The 22,813-nt window shown below is 36.2% G+C and overlaps 1 protein-coding gene and 1 pseudogene across 2 annotated transcripts in view; both read left to right on the top strand.

Moving 5' to 3' along the window:
* Window positions 1-8,090: 8,090 nt before the first annotated feature.
* The window catches only part of LOC137194558 (CD48 antigen-like), an 83,819-nt gene continuing 69,096 nt past the window's right edge, over window positions 8,091-22,813 (top strand). The window contains exons 1-6 of one of the 2 annotated variants that reach the window (XM_067606551.1): window positions 8,091-8,206; window positions 9,849-10,157; window positions 10,238-10,522; window positions 14,244-14,552; window positions 14,649-14,930; window positions 15,760-16,693. In XM_067606551.1, the coding sequence (XP_067462652.1) occupies window positions 8,155-8,206; window positions 9,849-10,157; window positions 10,238-10,522; window positions 14,244-14,552; window positions 14,649-14,930; window positions 15,760-15,890 (1,368 nt within the window). In that variant the 5' untranslated portion in view covers window positions 8,091-8,154 and the 3' untranslated portion in view covers window positions 15,891-16,693. Of the gene's footprint in view, window positions 8,207-9,848; window positions 10,158-10,237; window positions 10,523-14,243; window positions 14,553-14,648; window positions 14,931-15,759; window positions 16,694-22,813 lie in introns of those variants that run through there. The other variant, XM_067606553.1, reaches the window with a different exon arrangement.
* The window catches only part of LOC137194557 (T-lymphocyte surface antigen Ly-9-like), a 58,675-nt pseudogene continuing 53,759 nt past the window's right edge, over window positions 17,898-22,813 (top strand).

The raw sequence follows: 22,813 nt of genomic DNA, 5'->3' as shown, positions 1-22,813 counted from the left end.
TCTTGTTCTCTGTCCTCCTATCACCTCTCCGTTCTTTCCTTTTCCTCAGTGATGCTTTCACCTGTCCGTCTCTTCTTCTCTCCTCACCACTTCTTATGTCATCTCTTTATAGTTCTCTTTTCCTCTTCTGCCCTCCCCCCTCCCCCCCACCGCTTCCCCTCTTTTATTCCTCCTTCATCCTCTCCTCTTAAGTCTTTCTTTCACCTCTTCTCCCTCATCCTGTTCACCTTTCCCTTTACCTAACCTTTCTGTTTTTCTCTCCTCTTCTTTTGCTTAATCTTGTTGTACCTTACATCTCTGACCTTCTCAACTTGTCTCAAATGTCTTTGCTTTCACTTGCTCTCTGTCCTCAATTCACCTCACCTCACCTCTCCTCGCATTTATTTTCCTCAGCCATTCTCTGTCGTCTCCGTCTTTTCTCCTCACTGCTTTTCTCGCTTTCTCTTTTATGTTCTTCTCTCACATCTCCAACTGTCTATTCTACCCTCTTCTCTGTCTATCCTCTCCCCTCTTCCTTTCACCTCTTCTTCAGTCATTTCTACTCCTCTTCCCTTGCCTCATCTTGTCAGTCCTTCCCACATCACTGCAACTCTCTCCTCTCCTTTTATCTCCTCTCAACAGTTCTCTCACTTCTTCAATCTTCTCTTCCCCCCTCTTCTTTTTTTCTGCTTTTTTCTTTCATTCTTCTCCTCTCATTTCTTCTCCCAAGTCATTGTTTCTCCTTTCACCTCCTATAGTTCTCAGTCCTTCTCTCTCTCTCTCCTCTGCAACCCTTTTCTCTCCTTTCTTTGTCTCCTTTCTTCCCCTCAGTCCTCATTTCACCATGTTCCTCCTCTCTCCTCTTAACTGAATGACAGGATAAATAAAGAGAGAGAAAAGCGAAAGCAAGAAAGAAAATAACAGATCCTGTAGAAAAACAGAAAAGAAGGACAGAAGACAGACAGGGTGCATTAGAGCCTCCCCGCCTCATCTTTACTTAGTGTGATGGTAATTATCGTCTCCTCTCTCCTCCTGCTCTCATTGAGGAGTAATGTCTGGAATAACCTTCAGCACTGCACTGCCGACTCCAGTGGACCACCCCCCCTCCACCACCACCACCACCACCACCACTTTCATTTTATCCCCTTGTTCATTTGAAGCGGTCGTTGTATGGATTATGGCCCTTCTCATGCTTGGCACCGCACTCAGCGGCTGAGATATATTATCATATTAGTGTAGAATGATGTAATGCATTTCAAGACATTTGTCCTTCGCACACCCTCTGTCCCTCCACAGATGATGTCACTGGCTTTGTGTCTTGGAGGGAGAGAGAAGTTGTGAAGTGGCTTGTGGGTTTTTTTTCCATTTGATGATGTCGCCATCTTGTGGTGGGAAAACGGTATTGCGTGGTGAGCAAAGAGGAAGGGATGGGGGAGTAAAGTGGGATGTAGGCAGTTATTTATTACTGAACCAGAGGATAATGTGACTCATAATAGATGTCCTTGGTGTAACTGTGCCGATGTGGTCTGCCAGGTCAGGGACAGAAGAAGAGAGATAGACACTTTGGATATGACTTGATTACAAATTAAGGTTTGACCGACATGGGTTTTTGGAGACTGTTGCCAATGACAGGATTTTTGGATTAAAGAGGTTGATAGCTTATATTTCATGTTAATAATATGTTTTAGCTTCTTGGCCATTTTCATCTTTAAAAAAAAAAAAATTAAGCCTTAAAATTAGATTTTAAAAAGCTGTATTCTGGTTTTCCCAATTTGGCAGTTTGGGAAAGCACCTAAAACTAATGTTAGACTGTGCAGTAAAACCAAGCATGATGACAAATATAAGAAAAAGAATATTATATCAATCTGCATGGAAGGAAATCTGATCAAAATGGAAGGTTATAATTAGTCAATGTTATTTACTTCCCATAGACAAACTAAACAAATGTGTAATCAAATAAACTGCATCCTATCTCAGGGGAAGACTAACCGCAGCCCAACATATCAATTTACTCTAATATAGTGTGTACATAGTACAATGCTGAATCATAATTTTGTATCGTTTGGTATTCAAATTTTTGCAAAAAGTATAAAATGAAAGTCAAAGTGTAACGTGTCATTTAACATGGGTCACTAATCTATGCATAAACAATCATTTATTAAAAATGTTTTATAAAAAATGGCATAACAGGTTAAATGTAACCACATGAGGATATAGAGTAAAGCTTCTGTGCCAGGCATCATAGTATAAAAGTGTTTTTTTAACAGTAATGTGTTGATTTAACACATTATTTTAGGAATATGCAATATTTAATAAAAATAAAATAAAAATTGATGTGAAGGCCTTATCTTCTGTTTCTCAACTTTTGTATCAGGAAAGAAAATCCTGTGAATGGATGATTTGTCACTTCAAAACAGGACCTCAAGGGACCCTGAGATCAGGTAATGAAGTAGGAACCTCTTATCATGCCAGTTTATGTTGTGCTTTAATGCTGTTTATCCCCAAACACATTTGTGGGAGTTACTGACCCAAGAAGTGTGACATTTTACAAATATTAAGTTTTTAGGACTGATACTGATATTTCCTATACTAAATATCTTGATATTTGGCTTTTTTGAGGCAATAAAGAAATTAGTCATTTGATATTTTCCACCACAATTTCATACATAGTATACCACAGAAAAGGTTTTGAAACAGCATTTAGGCCATAATGTTGGAAGATAAAATTGACAGGAAACATGAAAGAATAAATAAACTGCTGCAATGTGTAAAAATTAAAAAAAAAAATTCTTTATTTTATTAGTTATTCAGGTTGGTTAAGTTGCTCTGGTGGTTGGCATTTGGGCTCACGGCTGCAGTGTTTTTAAAGTCTCCATTGCCTGCTTCACCCACTTGGTAATGTAGACCTGATGTAATCCTAACACTGCAGTCATACTGTGGTTTTATGTCAAACATTTTTTGCCCTTTAATCACCATCATGCACTAATTCATCAACTGTCTCACCCTCCTCTGAATTATTAACATGAGTAGATGCAGGTGCACAGCACATGCAAAGAGCAAAGAGATAAAACTCAGGCAATTTCATTTCACTCAAATGACCTTGTAAAACTTTTATGTACATTGTTACTGTATGCTATCATCTACATAATGCAGAAACCCATCACGAATAAATTTATATCTATTCTTTTGGTCCCATTGACATGTTGGTACTGAACATAGCCTCATAGGGGCGCTATTGTTAAAGGTCAAACTCAAACTTTGAAATGAATCAACTCCTACACAAGTCCAATTAAAACTGACCTTTCTACATACACCTACAATGCCTCATAAATCACACTGATTGGCTGATAATTGATTGCCCAAATATGGAGGTCTGTTGAGATCTTAGACCCATGATATTGAGGGATGATTTTTTTTTTTCGCTCATCATGTCAGCTGTAATTGTACCCCTGCATGTCAGTGTTTTTACATTTCTGGACACAATATGAGGAAAAGGTTTTCCAAACTGATATAAAATATCAAACATATTATTTTTTTAAACGCAGCAAACCTAATTTATATGAACTGGCTGCAAACAATGACATTTTATGAAGTGAAGAATCCTGTGAAAATTGACTTACATGTATTATCAGCAATTGTTTATGCAAATGTACTCAGAATATGATCCAAGTTGCATTCTTCCTCTATTTGAAGATGGATTATTTGAATCATATTCTAAAAATCCCTGGCTGATCGGTGAGAAGTGTTGGCAGATTATTCTCTCTCAGTGTTAATGCTGCTAAAGCCTCTTATTCCAAGAAGAGTTTAAAGATGCAGACATGCATCTGATGAGGCTGTAAACTGACCAGCAGTTCAGTGTCTATGAACTACTCTGGTTTAAGTTCAGGCTTCAGCAGGGTATGAGTCCTTGACCTTGATCACTGCTCCTTTTTTTGGGGATCCTTAGGCAGATTTGGATCCTTTAAAGCACTTCCTTTAACTTACACGCATGCAGCATCTGTGAGATTAACATGTGAGGGGGAAAAGTGCAAATTTGGCAAGAGAAATGCAAACATTGGGTATTCTGTTGGAGGACATCATGCTGGCATTCGTACATGGAATGAAGCAAAGAAAGATTTGTTTCTCAGCTCTGTGGGTTTGAGGTCTGTGGATTGCGGATTGGGAAAGATTATGAGTGACTCGTCTGTCATCAAAATGCAGATGATGCATCAAAGCAAAATCTGTCATTGTTTGTTGGGAAGATTAGGCTGCTTCTCACTCCCTTTTCACTGTAGGGTCAGAATTAAATGATTCATGCTGGAATTCTCAAAAGATAAGACCTTTTCACTCTGAAAATACTGTCAGATGTCATGATAAGCAAAATGTAAGAAACCAGAAAACCATGCCAATATATTACTACTATCCTAACTATGACATGTACTACTTCCCAGTTTCACATGTAGTACAGCAATGATAAAAAAAAACAGTAATAAGTTAAAATAGGGTTAAAGAATAAGGCAAAAAAGAGTATTCAACTGATATGTGTGGATTTTTAAAAAATGTACAAAACTGTAATTTAATGCCTGATTTCTTGTGTAAACCTAGCTGGTCTTTAGCCCTGAGCAGAGCACTGCCTGAGGGTTAGTCTAATAAAGGTTTTAAAATATTTGCAATGTCTTGTAGCTAGAAGCAAAATGTAACCAATATAAAAATGAAAATTTAAAAAAACCTAAACCTGAGTTTAATTGGCAACAGAAGAGCTTAACCATAATAACCTGTGATGTGTTTTAGTCTGATGAGAAGTGGAGGAGGAGCCAGATGGGATGATTTGCAGGATGATATGGTGTTGTGGCCAGGAAGAACTAATGAACCCACTTCCTAAACCGCTTTGCTGCGGTGTTGAGCTTTGGCATCTTCTTGTTATTCTATGAGTTAGTGATGCTAAGCATGCACACTCTTGATCCTGACTGCCCTGCTGATTGCCCTTTGAAATAATGGTTACTTGTCTTTACAAAGATATAATTTAAGATTGTCTCAAGTTTGTTTTTTCCCCCATTAATAAGGGTAAAGGTAGTCCTTTCTGGCAAGACGCTTGTAAATCAGCCAGCGCTGTTAACTGTGCAGTGGGACAGGTGAGAGACATCACCAGGTAGAGCTTGAGGAACACTGCCTGAACTTCAATGCAACTGTGCAGGCAGCAGGTGTTGGACACAAAGCTGTGCTTTGCTGAGCAGGACACTGAAACCCCCATGCACACAAACCCCCAGTGGAGCTGGAGTGAAGGAGGAAGTCTAAGACAGGGTGTGCCTCTGAAGAATCAGAACAGGAAGTGTTGGCATAGTATCACATATTGCAAAATACATTGCAATACAAACTTAACTTCCCTCCATTGGACAATTAAAAGGGCAACATGCATTTCCACAAACAAAAAAATGCTAAATAGTTAAAAAGTAAGGGAAGAAAAAGTGACACCTGTTAAGAATAGTTCTGCAAAGTGTCAGACTTGACCCTGTAGGGTCATGGGTGATGTAACCTACAGTATGTATTAACAATGTATACGTCTTCAGCAATATATATAATTTTAATGCATAAGTTAAAATTGAATTGGTCATTCAGAAGGCGAGTGTTAATCACAGTGCATGTATTACATTGCATTACATACAGTACATTATAAAAGTTGGTCTAGTTCTGCATGACTTAGCTCTTATTCTCTAGGTCTGAATCTTTACATGTTTGTCATCTTTGTTTCCTGTTTGCTGGAACTGAAATTAAACCTGACAGCATTCTGAGTAAAACAATGTCAAAAAATAGTCTGTCTTAATGAAGAGTGTGCTGTCGCTACTTCGCCATCTTATTATTTCACTTTCATGTTTCAGTGCAGGGCCTTCCATTAGGATGTCTGTCTTAATGAACCTGCCTCTCCTTAAAATAAATCAGTTTCACATCAGAAATTTAAGGTATTTTAATCAGTTTGAAGTAGTTAGAAATTAATTCGGCCTCAGATATTTGATCAAGAAATGTGTTCATGCAGACTGAAACCAATTTGTCTGGTCTGTCTGGTCCATAATTTCTTTGAGCCTAAACCAACATGCCATATTGATATAAGATCTGTTTTTTTAACTGAAAACAAGCCATATCTCAATGCACATAAGATACATGATGCCATTAAACCAACCCTTATGATTCCTGTTTTAATATCATTAGAAGACAGGTTCCAGAAAGCCTAATGTTCTTGTAATTGAACATTGTAAAAAAAACTAAACTGACAATTTAACAGCACAATGCATTTTATATCTAAAAACTTTTTAGTTGAAGCACAAGCAGATTTTAATTCTGTCCTTCAGAAAAGGAAGCAGGTTACATGAGACCAGACATGAGGTGAGGTTTTCAAATCATCTGACCTGAGTGTTTGGAAACAAACTAAACTCTTTTTCTCATGTAAGCTGCATTTAGACGTGTCTTTTTGTCACGTATCATTGGTGCAATGATGGTTTTCTGTTTGGACATTGAACAGAGCGGATGTCCAAACTACTAGTATCTTTCATCTTGCAGACTGAAAATGCAAGAGTTGTTAAACACGTTGCAGGAAGTGGTTACATTGCATGTGCAGTGAGCTACCTAAATACGTGTGTTAAAGTGAATCATACTAACTAAACCAATACAACAAATACACAGTATAAACTTTTAAGTGAACTTTGCCCAAATGAACCACAGATGAAAATGATCCTGCAGTGAACTCTGGTGCAACATACAAAACCTTTTCCTTAAAATAAAGTAGCTATTCATAGGCACCTGAGCAATGGAGCAAGTGGAGCAAACACATCCCCATTATTCAGTTAAGGGAGCAAAGTTATGGTTTTGCTACCCCACTTTTTGTCTTTTTAAAAATAAACTTATTATCCGCAATCAGGTGATTATCTTTAAACAGCCTATATCAATGATAATTTTTATATTTTCAGCAACTGACAAAAACAAATAATAAAAAAATCTGACGTTTTCAGACCACCCTTTGAGATAGTTCAGTCCAACCCGTCCAACAGTCAAATGTAACAGTTACTTGTTTAGACTTCTACAAAATACTCTCCGTGCAATGATCTCTCATCTGGCTTTTCTCATACAGGGTAAATAAGAGCTGCGAGTTTACTCTGAGGGGAAGTCAGGTCTAGTCCAACTAAAATGGCCTCTTTTAAGTCTTGCAGAGCAAAAATCACCTTCTGAGTTCTGCATTAAAATACTTCTTGATTTGATATAATGTAGGTTAAAATAATCGGCTTTTGTTATTGTTATGATTATTCATTCCTGTATAAGATTACAACTACAATAGCTACCACTAGAACCTGTGTGTGGGATTAGATAGTTGTTGTGAGGCCATTTCATTCATCCACAATATTTTTACTTTGTTGCAATTTATTAGACTTTGAAGATGGCCTTGTGAGTTTTGAGAATAGCAGCCCTCAGGTTTAACATTGTGTAACCAGGTTTAATTATACAAATCATATAGTGATATGTTGTAAGACTATTACATTTATACAAATTGTTTGTCCTTGTTTAACCGTGAAGATGGCCTAGTAGCCTGCAACCTACTGACATTTTAGGCTACATAATGTTTTTATGAATATAATTCTTCTAATAATCATTTCATGTCCTGATCCACCCAATTATATACTGTTCTTGATGCATTCCTGGTTTTCACATATTATAACTAATCTAGACTAGTGCAGGCAGCTGTTTCTTAATTTAATCCAAGAGGTTAGGTAGTGTAAAATGCAGGAAATGTTGATTAAATGATTAAATGATTACTTTTTTTTTTTTGTGGGGGAGGAACCCCAGATTCCCCCACCAATTATGTATCTTTCCAAACTTGTTCCCCCATTTTAATACATAACCATTTAGCCTATGGTGTTCAAATTATTCAAACATTGCAAAGATGCCTACAGGATTTATTGAACTATATAATAATACTCTTATTTATCAAAACATTTTATTCGACAAAGAGTTAAATTATGCCAATATTTCCAATCTTTATTAGCAGATCTCAAACAGTAAAACAAAGCTTAGAGAATGAAGTTTGAGTAGAGAAGCTACTCTTCTCACATCATCAACATGGTAACATCCTGTAAGTTTATGTGGTTTTAACAGGAAAACACACCTGTGACACAAAGGCTCTGCACTTTGAAGTCAGGGCAGCCAGAGATTATGATGTTTATCTTTGTGATACTGGGACTTTTGCTCTGCGAAGAAGTAGCAGGTAGGACAAACATATTACATTTTAATTTTATTACAGATACAGCAATGATACCTGAGCAGACTTTGTAATTGTGATTGATGCACTGAGCATTGTGGACAAAGCTGAAGAGCTGGAATCATCTGTAATGAAAGTCCTGCAAGGTACTACAGTGTTGAGCTCATGATTAGGAACTAACATGCAGTTTTAAAGGTTTTTATCAAAGCAGCAGGAAAGAAGGTGATACTGTAGCTTGATTAAAGGGTATCCCTGCATTTAGTAGTTGGTAGGCAAAAAATGAATTGTGATCATTTTTTTGAGCATCTAAAATGATAGTAATAATAATCATTGTTATTATTAATTATTATTGAATTGATAATGATAAGAATAATATGTTGTATGTTTTAAGTTGTGGGCATTTTGATCTGAAAAACTGTAGCCAGACTGATCTCTTTTTAGACAGCAGGTGGCTGCATGATGATTATGGTCACAATGTAGCAGCAACAAAAGGAAGTATCTGTATTTTGTTAGGGGGGAGTATGTATGTGTTGTTGATATTTAGTTAGTATTGATTCTGCTCCAGAAGGAGCAAGTGTCAGTACATTTAATGAACAGTCCATCACTTTATTAAACCTGAAATTCAAATAAATAAATAAATTCAAAAAAACTTAAATGCACCGACAGACAACATAAGGTTCAAATCAGAAGCTCCTAGGAGGACAACCAAACTCGAAATCACAAACACACACACAAAAAACCACAATGCAAAACATTTAAAACAGATCAAGTAAAATATGTTTTTCAGAATGCATTATATAGCACTCAAAAAACTGCTATGAACGCATCCAGATTTACCATTATACTGATAGTCCATTGATCTAAGTGAGACTGTCATTGTTTTACTTGTCTCAAATCATAAAAAATGAATGTTTGAGGAGTAAAGGCAGTGGCAGAAATATTCAGCTCACTTTCTTAATGACCACTTTTAAAAATAGAGGTGACATACAAGTGAAAAAAACATACAGACTGATCTCTTTTTAGACAGCAGGTGGCTGCATGATGATTATAGTCACAATGTAGCAGCAGCACATGGAAGAGGAAGTATCTGTATTTTGTGAAGGGGGAGTATGTATGTACTGTTGACATTTAGTTAGTACTGATATTTTAAATGAACAGTCCCTCCCTTTATCTTCTCAAATTCAAATGTGTAATTAGTTATGATGAGTTCACCTCAAATGATGTTTCTGTGTATAATGATGCAGACAAAAAACCCTTAAATACATTGACAGACAACATAAGGTTCAAATTAGAGGCTCCTCGTTCAGGGGACAGCCCTACTCGAAGTCACACACAACAACAACAAAAAAAAAACAATGCAAAATATATTAAATAAATATAACAAATAACATAATATTATAAAATCTAATAAATATAATAAATATAAAGTAAAAACAGATCAAGTAATATATGTAATTGCAAAATTTCATTGCACCTAAAAACTGCTATGAATCGACCAAGATTTATCATTACATTGACAGTCCATTAATCTAAATGAGACTGTGCCATTATTTGTCTTAAATCATAAAAATCATAAGAACGATTAGTAGGTGAGATAGTGGTGACTGAAAAAACATACAAGTGATTTTGATTTCTGTTCTTTTTACAGGGTCCAGTAATGTGACAACTGTGTTTGTGCAGAAAGGGAAGGATTTACATCTGGATGTTAAGAAACCTGTTGTTCTAGGAAACCAAGCTGAATTTAAGTGGACAGTCAACAACACTCACAATATAGTAAGATTATCTCCTGATAACGAAACAAGAATAATTCCAGGTTATGAAGGAAGGGCTGAGGTTTCTCTACAAAGTCACTCTTTGCTGTTGAAGAATGTGCAACAAAGCGACAGTGGAGATTACACTGCACACATAACCGGGGACGAAGACCAATGTCTAGCTGAATACAAGGTCATAATTCAAGGTAGGTTTCTTTAGGTTTCAAATGTTGATACACAGTAGTACCCTGTTTCATAACCCTTCACATCTGTTTTTCCCCCCTAGATCCAGTGTCTCCAGTTAACCTGTCAGTGGACTCTGTGTCTAACAGCACAGAGTCCTGTAACCTCACTGTGAGCTGCAGTACTGAGCGCTCTCACATCAACAGCACTTTTGGATGTGACACCCAAACCTGCTATCAGGAGGGAGGAGAGCAATCAGAGGTCACAACCTCTGGTTCTTCTGTCCATGTCTACCTGTTGAATGACTCCATCATCTGTAACCATAGCAACCAGGTCAGCTGGACCAAAGACTTGAAGAAGATTCAGACTCTCTGCCCTCTAAATACTGGTGAGACATAAAGACAATGTGTTGGGCCTCATGGATGAAATCAAATCAAAATGTCAATATAGTTATTTAACTGAAATGTAAAAGTAAACTTCTGCAACATTTTTATAGACTTCTGGGCACAAAGTTAAAATTACATATTTACAACTTTGCCCTATAGGGATCATACATGGGCTGCACAAAATTATAGGAACATACTGTATTGCGATATAATGGATGTCAATACAAATGCCCTGCAAAAATATTTCACTTTTGAAGGTTAGAATACTCAATTCTTGTGTTGTGTTCATTTAACTTGCACATCATAAAGTCTTAATGACATTTGCATGGGACCTATTTTGTTTTTTTATGGCAAATATTCTCTTTTAAGTGTCTTTCTGTCTGTGTTAGTGACAGTCTACTTTTGTTGTAGTTGTTGCTTCAATGAAGTACAGTATATGTACGACAGACCTTGATTGTTTGAATTAGAACAAAATTAAACACAAAAAGCAAAAATAAAGAATCAATCAACACAGTTCATTAAATACTATGATTGTGCTGTCATAAAACTCAACTGTACTTTATATTTATTTTCAAATGTATAAATTAGAATACTTACTGTAAAACAACAACATATTTTGTAAGACAAAATTATGCGGACAGTATTTGGGGTAATTTGTTACATCCAGTATGTTGTATGTTGTGCCGTATTGTCAGTACTGTAATGAAATAACTGTTTTGTTATATTGAAGGTTCAGAGAGTCTCTCTGCTGGTATCTCTGTGTGTCTGGTGAGGACAGTCATGTTTTCTGTCGGTCTGGTCATCATGGTGTCTGCCGTCATCAGTGTCCACCTGATGGAGAAGCTCAAGAAGCAAAAATGAAGAGACAAATCTACATCAACCAATCTGTCATGCACATTCTCATCTGGATTAACCTCAAATTAATATAAAAGCAGAAAATCATTAATTATACAAATCCATCATACATGTTTTCATTTCCTCATTCTGATTAGGACTTTGGGCTTGATTGATTTCCTAGAAATAAATCAAACAACCGTGTTAGAAAAATGTTTTCCATTTTTACATACTCAGTACAGTATATATTCAAACCTGCTGTTTGGACAGGTGGGTCGTGGTAGGTTCATTAGGAGCAAGCAGCAGCACCAGTACAGCAGACTGGGTGAGGCAGCTGTTATAGTAGAGATGGAGGTCATTTAGATAGACTGCTAAGTCATTAGGATAAAGTGCTTGGTGTGCATGGTTGTAGGCTGACCAGTGCATTAGGAAGGCTGCATTTCTGTTCCATTTTAACACACACACACAGCTCCCACTTGATCTCCTAATTTTGTTTGTTTGATTTGTCATTTCTTTCAGCATCCAAACTTCCTGCATTATTATTATTTTAAATATATTATATTATTTAAAATATAATTATAATAACACATCTTCAGTCATCAGTGGGAGGAGGTTCACCTGGGTTGCTGCTTTGGAGAACCTACATAGCTGGCCGACTCAGTCTGCTTCCTTCTCTCTCAGCTCTCACTTGATGGGAGCTGAGAGAGCTCCATGTACTTGCATCTCACATCTATGTATTTGTTTTTGTAAATAGTTTCATTCAATAAATACTTTATTTTGTTGACCTACAACCTTTTGTGTCCTTCTTTGTCTGAACCGTGAGCCAGTCCATGATAGTAACTACCCTGCCCTGTCGATATATTGTAAATCATGCATTCTGCCACAGCTGTGGATTCCCATCTAAATACAGCAGCATTTAGTGCATTGCTGATTATTTAAGTCTGATTATTTTGTCTGTCTGGTCCATAATTTCTGTGAACCTAAACCTGCAAACCATACTGATATAAGATCTTATTAAAAACAACTGAAATCAAGTTCAATGCACTAAATATACACACTTCCTATTCTAATAGCATTAGAAGACGATGAAGAAGATGTTCATGTACTGTCAATTAAATAAACCAAAACTAAACTAATGTTGATGCAGCACTGATCAACAGCAGGAGACCTTTCATATCTGAAGACTGAAGGAAACTCAAAAACTTTTTGGTCGTAGCAGAAGCAGATTTGGCAGCACTGACTAACACAATAATTCTGTCCCTCAGAAAAGGAAGAAGGTTACATGAGACCAAGTGACGTTTTCAACCCATCTGACCTGAGTGTTTGGAAACAAACTAAACTCTTTTCTCATGTGAGCTGCATTTTGACACGTTTTTTTGTCACGTATCATTGGTGTGATTCAGAGTGCTCGAAAGATGACGTCAAGCAATGAGGCCTTTACAGGCTCCATTTTCTTTACCGCAAAATGTCGGTTTTCTGTTCGAAAATTTACTGATGTCCACACCACTGGTATCTTTCATCTTGCAGCCTGAAAATGTAAGAGGTCTTAAATACACTGTGGCGCAATGAGAAAGGAAGTGGTTATATTGCATGTGCAGTGAGCTACCTAAATGAGTGTGTTAAAGTGAATCAAACTAACTAAACTAATACAACAAATACACAGTATAAACTTTTATGTGACTTTTGTCCCAATAGACCACAGATGAAAATGATCCTTCAGCTAATTCTGATGCAACATACAAAACCTTTTTACTTTAAATATAGTGCTATTAATTATTCAAACTTGCAAAGATGCCTACAGGATCTATTGAAATATATAATAGTATTCTTGTTTAGCATTATCTTTATCATGTTTAACTTCTTATTTGACAAAGAGTTAAATGATTTCAATAATTACAGTTTTTATCAGCAGATCTCAAACAGTAAATCAGAGCTTAGAGAGGAAGTTTGAATAGAGAAGTGGCAGCATAGAGAAGCACACAGGAAAAACACAGTTGTGGCACAGAGGCTCTGCACTCTGAAGTCAGGGCAGCCAGAGACTATGATGTTTATCTTTGTGATACTGGGACTTCTGTCTTGCAAAGAAGTAGCAGGTAGGACAAACATGCAACATTTTAATTTTTATTACAGATACAGCAATGATACCTGAGCAGACTTTTGTGATTAATGCACTGAGCATTGTGGGAACAACTGAAGAGCCTGTAAACATCCGTAATGAAAGTCCTGTGAGGTACTACAGCTTCAAGATCATGATTAGGAACAAACATGCAATTTCAATGGTTTTTATTAGAGCAGCAGGAAAGAAAGGGATACTGTAGCCTGATGAGGGTTTCATTGCCCTTTTTTAAGAATCAGCGAAAATTCTCAGAAAACAAAAAAGCAACAAAATTATTTCTTGGGGCTTGTTTGCTTTTATTTGCTGTTAAACAAAACAAATTTAAGACAGAGCTGATATGAGTCAACCCCTTTAAATACCCCCTCTATACATGTTTTAAGATATATAAATAGTCTGTTTTGAATAATAATTTGTGTTTGATATGATTTTCTAACAAAAAGTTCAATGATATCGTCTCCTTCTGCCTCATTGAAAATCCAGAATTTATTAACAAATTTATGGAAACAAATAAAAATGGTTTAGCAAAACTTTGATTATTATTGTTGTTGTTTGTTAATTCTGCTGTAGAGGAGGTTAAAAGCATTGTGTTGTGTGTACAAAGTGCTTGACAAAAAATACATGTCAGTTCAAGGAACAGGATACAGCATTGTAGGCCAGAGGGAGCAACAACAAAGAAAAACAACTATCCATAATTTTGGTAATGACAAGCTGGATTCATTTCATCATTTTGCATACAACATAAATGTGATTATGTGTCTCTGCTGTTCTTACAGTGTCTGGTGCTGTGACTCCTGTGTTTGTGAAGCTGGGAGATAATGTACTTCTGGAAGTCAAGAAACCTGTTGTACTGACTGAGGAGGAAGATTTTTTTTGGAGGTTCAATACCAGTTACTCTATAGTAAAATTATCATATGAAAGCAAAGAAACAATCTTTAAAAAATACTCACAACGGGCTGAGTTGTCTGATCAAAATCACTCTTTGCTATTAAAGAATCTACAACAGGCCGACAGTGGACGTTATGTTGCACAAGTGACTGGTGGAATAGACCGAATCATAGCTGAATACAAGGTCATAGTCCAAAGTAAGTTTCTTATCATTTTTTCATTATAATTTTGAAATGTTGACATAATAGTACTCTAATTTCCAAAACCTTTCACACAAATGTTTTTTTTTCCAGATCCAGTGTCTCCAGTCCAGCTGTCAGTGGACTCTGTGTCTAACAGCATAGAGTCCTGTAACCTCACTGTGACCTGCAGTACACAGGACCCTAACATCAGCAGCACCTTTAGATGTGACACCCAAACCTGCAATCAGATGGGAGGAGAGCAATCAGAGGACACAACCTCTGGTTCTTCTCTCCATGTCTACCTGTTGAATGACTCCATCATCTGTAACCATAGCAACCAGGTCAGCTGGACCAAAGACATGAAGGAGATTCAGCATTTCTGCCGTCTTGCTGGTAAGACTGAAAGACAAAAAAATGCAAAAAAAACAAAACAAAAACCATTCTGACTGTTGGGCCTCATGGATGAAATCAAATCAAAATGTGCAGATAGTTATTTAACTGCAATGTTACTTAAGTAAACTACTGTTACATGTTTATAGACCTTTCGGCACTGAGTTAAAATTACAAGTTTACAACTTTGCCCTATAGGGATCATACATGGGCTGCACAAAATTAGAGGAACATATTGTATTGAGATATAATGCATGTCAATACAAATACCCTGTTAACATACAGTATCTCACTTTTGAAGGTTAGAATACTCAGTTCTTGTGTTGTGTTCATTTAACTTGCACACCATAAAGTCTTAATGACATTTGCATGGGACCTATTTTGTTTTTTTATGGCAAATATTCTCTTTTAAGTGTCTTTCTGTCTGTGTTTGTGACAGTCTACTGTTGTTGTAGTTGTTGCTTCCATGAAGTACAGTATATGTACGACAGACCTTGATTGTTTGAATTAGAACAAAATTAAACACAAAAGGCAAAAATAAAGAATCAATCAACACAGTTCATTAAATACTGATTGTGCTGTCATAAAACTCAACTGTACTTTACATTTATTTTCAAATGTATAAATTAGAATACTTACTGTATAATAACAACATATTTGTAAGACAAAATTATGTGGACCATTTTTTAAGCCAGAAAAGTTGTCAAAATTTAAAAAAGACACAAAATGTTTTCCAAATACAGTATTTGAGGTGATTTGTTACATCCGGTATGTTTTATGTTGTGCTGTATTGTCAGTACTGTAATGAATTAACAGTTTTGTTATGTTGCAGGTTCAGAGAGTCTCTCTGCTGGTATCTCTGTGTGTCTGGTGAAGACAGTCGTGTTTTCTGTCGGTCTGGTCATCATGGTGTCTGCCGTCATCAGTGTCCACCTGATGGAGAAGTTCAAGAAGCAAAAATGAAGAGACAAATCTACACCAACCAATCTGTCATGCACATTCTCATCTGGATTAACCTCAAATTAATACAAAAGCAGAAAATCATTAATTATACAAATCCATCATACACGCTTTCATTTCCTCAGGTTTAGATTACTGTGATGGTTTTGAAAATCAGGTCTTCACTGTTAAATTACTCACAATGTAAAACTCTGTTCCCCAGTTTCACAAGCAACATTGGGAGAGTTATGTAAGAAACCAAAAAAAAAACCAAAAAACAAACACTGTGGTGTTTATCTGAGGAACTTCATATACTGTACAGTATTTTTGCAGTTCTTTCTTTTATCTGTAGGTCAGTCATGAAAACATTGTTGATTTGCTTGATTTTAACATTTTCCATGGATTACAGACTTAAGTTGATGTCTAAAAAAGCAAAGTATAATTTGTACCTATTTTTTAATTTGAGGCAGAAAAGATGTGCAGGTGCGCCTACACAGGACAGCACTGGTAACATTGGTTCCAGATACTGGGTCTTAACAGATTCATCCAAAAATATAATTATAATAACACATCTTCAGTCATCAGTGGGAGGAGGTTCACCTGGGTTGCTGCTTTGGAGAACCTACATAGCTGGCCGGCTCAGTCTGCTTCCTTCTCTCTCAGCTCCCACTTGATCTCCTAATTTTGTTTGTTTGATTTGTCATTTCTTTCAGCATCCAAACTTCCTGCATTATTTTCCACTCACCCATGTACTTACATCTAACATCTATGTATTTGTTTTTGTAAATAGTTTCATTTAATAAATAGTTTACTTTGTTGACCTACAACCTTTTGTGTCCTTCTTTGTCTGAACCGTGAGCCAGTCCATGATAGTAACTACCCTGCCCTGTCGATATATTGTAAATCATGCATTCTGCCACAGCTGTGGATTCCCATCTAAATACAGCAGCATTTAGTGCATTGCTGATTATTTAAGTCCAACTGAAATTAGAAAACGTTCATTTCATTGGTTTAAAAAATGTAAAAATAATTGTCATATTTTGTCTGTCTGGTCCATAATTTCTGTGAACCTAAACCTGTAAACCATACTGATATAAGATCTTATTAAAAACAACTGAAATCAAGTCTCAATGCACTAAAGATACACAGTTCCTATTCTAACAGCATTAGAAGACGATGAAGAAGATGTTCATGTACTGTCAATTAAATACACCAAAACTAAACTAATGTTGATGCAGCACTGATCAACAGCAGGAGACCTTTCATATCTGAAGACTGAAGGAAACTCAAAAACTTTTTGGTCAAAGCAGAAGCAGATTTGGCAGCACTGACTAACACAATAATTCTGTCCTTTATAAAAGGAAGAAGGTTACATGAGACCAAGTGACGTTTTCAACCCATCTGACCTGAGTGTTTGGAAACAAACTAAACTCTTTTCTCATGTGAGCTGCATTTTGACACGTCTTTTTGTCACGTATCATTGGTGCAATTCAGAGTGCTCGAAAGATGACGTCAAGCGATGAGGCCTTTACAGGCTCCATTTTCTTTACCGCAAAATGTCGGTTTTCTGTTTGAAAATTTACTGATGTCCACACCACTGGTATCTTTCATCTTGCAGCCTGAAAATGTAAGAGGTCTTAAATATACTGTGGCACAATGAGAAAGGAAGTGGTTATATTGCATGTGCAGTGAGCTACCTAAATGAGTGTGTTAAAGTGAATCAGACTAACTAAACTAATACAACAAATACACAGTATAAACTTTTAAGTGACTTTTGTCCCAATAGACCACAGATGAAAATAATCCTTCAGCTAACTCTGATGCAACATACAAAACCTTCTTACTTTAAATATAGTGCTATTAATTATTCAAACTTGCAAAGATGCCTACAGGATCTATTGAAATATATAATAGTATTCTTGTTTAGCATTATTTTTATCGTGTTTAACTTCTTATTTGACAAAGAGTTGAATGATTTCAATAATGACAGTCTTTATCAGCAGATCTCAAACAGTAAAACAGAGCTTAGAGAGGAAGTTTGAATAGAGACGTGGCAGCATAGAGAAGCACACAGGAAAAACACAGTTGTGGCACAAAGGCTCTGAACTCTGAAGTCAGGGCAGCCAGAAACTATGATGTTTATCTTTGTGATACTGGGACTTTTGCTCTGTGAAGAATTAGCAGGTAGGACAAACATATTACATTTTAATTTTATTACAGATACAGCAATGATACCTGAGCAGACTTTGTAATGGTGATTGATGCACTGAGCATTGTGGGCAAAACTGAAAAGCTGGAATCATCTGTAATGAAAGTCCTGCGAGGTACTACAGCTTTGAGCTCATGATTAGGAACTAACATGCAGTTTTAAAGTTTTTTTTATCAAAGCAGCAGGAAAGAAGGGGATACTGTAGCTTGATTAAAGGGTATCCCTGCATTTAGTGGTTGGTAGGCAAAAAATGAATTGTGATCATTTACGGTTTTGGGTTTTTAGGGTTTTGTCCTTTTTTGAGCATCTGATCTGATAATATGAAGAATAGTATGTTGTATGTTATGTGTTGTGGGCATTTTGATCTGAGAAACTGTAGTCAGACTGATCTCTTTTTAGACAGCAGGTGGCTGCATGATGATTATAGTCACAATGTAGCAGCAACAAAAGGAAGAGGAAGTATCTGTATTTTGTGAGGGAGGAGTATGTATGTGTTGTTGATATTTAGTTAGTATTGATTGGGCTCCAGAAGGTTCAAGTGTCAATACTTTTAATGAACAGTCCATCACTTTATTAAACCTGAAATTCGAATTAATAAATAAATTAAAAAAAATTAAATGCACTGACAGACAACATAAGGTTCAAATCAGAAGCTCCTAGGAGGACAACCAAACTCGAAATCACAAACACACACACAAAAAACCACAATGCAAAACATTTAAAACAGATCAAGTAAAATATGTTTTTCAGAATGCATTATATAGCACTCAAAAAACTGCTATGAACGCATCCAGATTTACCATTATACTGATAGTCCATTGATCTAAGTGAGACTGTCATTGTTTTACTTGTCTCAAATCATAAAAAATGAATGTTTGAGGAGTAAAGGCAGTGGCAGAAATATTCAGCTCACTTTCTTAATGACCACTTTTAAAAATAGAGGTGACATACAAGTGAAAAAAACATACAGACTGATCTCTTTTTAGACAGCAGGTGGCTGCATGATGATTATAGTCACAATGTAGCAGCAGCACACGGAAGAGGAAGTATCTATATTTTGTGAAGGGGGAGTATGTATGTACTGTTGATATGTAGTTAGTTCTGATATTTTAAATGAACATACCCTCCCTTTGTCTTCTCAAATTCAAACGTGTAATTAGTTATGATGAGTTCACCTCAAATGATGTTTCTGTGTATAATGATGCAGACAAAAAACCCTTAAATACATTGACAGACAACATAAGGTTCAAATTAGAGGCTCCTCGTTCAAGGGACAGCCCTACTCGAAATCACACACAACAACAACAAAAAAAACAATGCAAAATATATTAAATAAATATAACAAATAACATAATATTATAAAATCTAATAAATCTAATAAATATAAAGGAAAAACAGATCAAGTAATATATGTAATTGCAAAATTTCATTGCACTCATAAAACTGCTAAGAATCGACCAAGATTTATCATTACATTGACAGTCCATTAATCTAAATGAAACTGTGCCATTATTTGTCTTAAATCATAAAAATCATAAGAACGATTAGTAGATGAAATAGTGGTGACTTAAAAAAACATACAAGTGATTTTGATTTCTGCTCTTTTTACAGGGTCCAGTGATGTGACAACTGCGTTTGTGCAGAAAGGGAAGGATTTACATCTGGATGTTAAGAAACCTGTTGTTCTAGGAAACCAAGCTGAATTTAGGTGGACAGTCAACAAAACTCAAAATGTAGTAAGATTATTTCCTGATAATGAAATAAGAATAGTTGGCAGTTATGTAGGAAGGACTGAGGTTTCTCTACAAAGTCACTCTTTGCTGTTGATGAATGTGCAACAAAATGACAGTGGAGATTACACTGCACACATAACCGCGGACGAAGACCAACATGTAGCTGAATACAGGGTCATAATTCAAGGTAGGTTTCTTTAGATTCCAAATGTTGATACACAGTAGTACCCTGTTTTATAACCCTTCACATCTGTTTTTTCCCCTAGATCCAGTGTCTCCAGTCCACCTGTCAGTGGACTCTGTGTCTAACAGCATAGAGTCCTGTAACCTCGCTGTGAGCTGCAGTACAGAGCGCTCTCACATCAACAGCACTTTTAGATGTGACACCCAAACCTGCTATCAGAAGGGAGGAGAGCAATCAAAGGTCATAACCTCTGGTTCTACTCTCCATATCTACCTTTTGAATGACTACATCATCTGTAACCATAGCAACCAGGTCAGCTGGACCAAAGACTTGAAGAAGATTCAGACTCTCTGCCCTCTAAATACTGGTGAGACATAAAGACAATGTGTTGGGTCTCATGGATGAAATCAAATCAAAATGTGAATATAGTTATTTAACTGAAATGTAAAAGTAAACTTCTGCAACATTTTTATAGACTTCTGGGCACAAAGTTAAAATTACATATTTACAACTTTGCCCTATAGGGATCATACATGGGCTGCACAAAATTATAGGAACATACTGTATTGCGATACAATGCATGTCAATACAAATGCCCTGCAAAAATATTTCACTTTTGAAGGTTAGAATACTCAATTCTTGTGTTGTGTTCATTTAACTTGCACATCATAAAGTCTTAATGACATTTGCATGGGACCTATTTTGTTTTTTTTATGGCAAATATTCTCTTTTAAGTGTCTTTCTGTCTGTGTTAGTGACAGTCTAATGTTGTTGTAGTTGTTGCTTCAATGAAGTACAGTATATGTACGACAGACCTTGATTGTTTGAATTAGAACAAAATTAAACACAAAAAGCAAAAATAAAGAATCAATCAACACAGTTCATTAAATACTATGATTGTGCTGCCATAAAACTCAACTTTACTCTACATTTATTTTCAAATGTATAAATTAGAATACTTACAGTATATCAACAACATATTTGTAAGACAAAATTATGTGGACAGTATTTGGGGTAATTTGTTTCATCCAGTATGTTGTATGTTGTGCTGGTTGGTCAGTACTGTAATGAAATAACAGTTTTGTTATGTTGCAGGTTCAGAGAGTCACTCTGCTGGTATCTCTGTGTGTCTGGTGAAGACAGTCGTGTTTTCTGTCGGTCTGGTCATCATGGTGTCTGCCGTCATCAGTGTCCACCTGATGGAGAAGCTCAAGAAGCAAAAATGAAGAGACAAATCTACACCAACCAATCTGTCATGCACATTCTCATCTGGATTAACCTCAAATTAATATAAAAGCAGAAAATCATTAATTATACAAATCCATCATACACGCTTTCATTTCCTCAGGTTTAGATTACTGTGATGGTTTTGAAAATCAGGTCTTCACTGATTACTCACAATGTGAAACTCTGTTCCCCAGTTTCACAAGAAAAATTGGGAGAGTTATGTAAGAAAACAAAAAAAACCCCCAAAAAACAAACACTGTGGCGCTTACCTGAGGAACTTCACATACTGTACAGTATTTTCGCAGTTCTTTCTTTTATCTGTAGGTCAGTCATGAAAACATTGTTGATTTGCTTGATTTTAACATTTTCCATGGATTACAGACTTAAGTTGATGTCTAAAAAAGCAAAGTACAATTTGTACCTATTTTTTAATTTAAGACAGAAAAGATGTGCAGGTGCGCCTGCACAGGACAGCACTGGTAACATTGGTTCCAGATACTGGGTCTTAACAGATTCATCCAAAAATATAATTATAATAACACATCTTCAGTCATCAGTGGGAGGAGGTTCACCTGGGTTGCTGCTTTGGAGAACCTACATAGCTGGCCGACTCTGCTTCCTTCTCTCTCAGCTCCCACTTGATCTCCTAATTTTGTTTGTTTGATTTGTCATTTCTTTCAGCATCCAAACTTCCTGCATTATTTTCCACTCACCCATGTACTTACATCTAACATCTATGTATTTGTTTTTGTAAATAGTTTCATTTAATAAATAGTTTACTTTGTTGACCTACAACCTTTTGTGTCCTTTTGTCTGAACCGTGAGCCAGTCCATGATAGTAACTACCCTGCCCTGTCGATATATTGTAAATCATGCATTCTGCCACAGCTGTGGATTCCCATCTAAATACAGCAGCATTAAGTGCATTGCTGATTATTTAAGTCCAACTGAAATTAGAAAACGTTCATTTCATTGGTTTAAAAAATGTAAAAATAATTGTCATATTTTGTCTGTCTGGTCCATAATTTCTGTGAACCTAAACCTGTAAACCATACTGATATAAGATCTTATTAAAAACAACTGAAATCAAGTCTCAATGCACTAAAGATACACACTTCCTATTCTAACAGCATTAGAAAACGATGAAGAAGATGTTCATGCACTGTCAATTAAATACACCAAAACTAAACTAATGTTGATGCAGCACTGATCAACAGCAGGAGACCTTTCATATCTGAAGACTGAAGGAAACTCAAAAACCTTTTGGTCGTAGCAGAAGCAGATTTGGCAGCACTGACTAACACAATAATTCTGTCCTTAAGAAAAGGAAGAAGGTTACATGAGACCAGGTCAGGTTTTTTAAACCATCTGACCTGAGTGTTTGGAAACAAACTAAACTCTTTTCTCATGTGAGCTGCATTTTGACACGTTTTATGTCACGTATCATTGGTGCGATTCAGAGTGCTCGAAAGATGACGTCAAGCGATGAGGCCTTTACAGGCTCCATTTTCTTTACCGCAAAATGTCAGTTTTCTGTTTGAAAATTTACTGATGTCCACACCACTGGTATCTTTCATCTTGCAGCCTGAAAATG

Source organism: Thunnus thynnus, chromosome 12 (assembly GCF_963924715.1).
Source record: "Thunnus thynnus chromosome 12, fThuThy2.1, whole genome shotgun sequence".
Lineage (NCBI taxonomy): Eukaryota > Metazoa > Chordata > Actinopteri > Scombriformes > Scombridae > Thunnus > Thunnus thynnus.
This window is presented reverse-complemented; position numbering and strand designations above follow the sequence as displayed.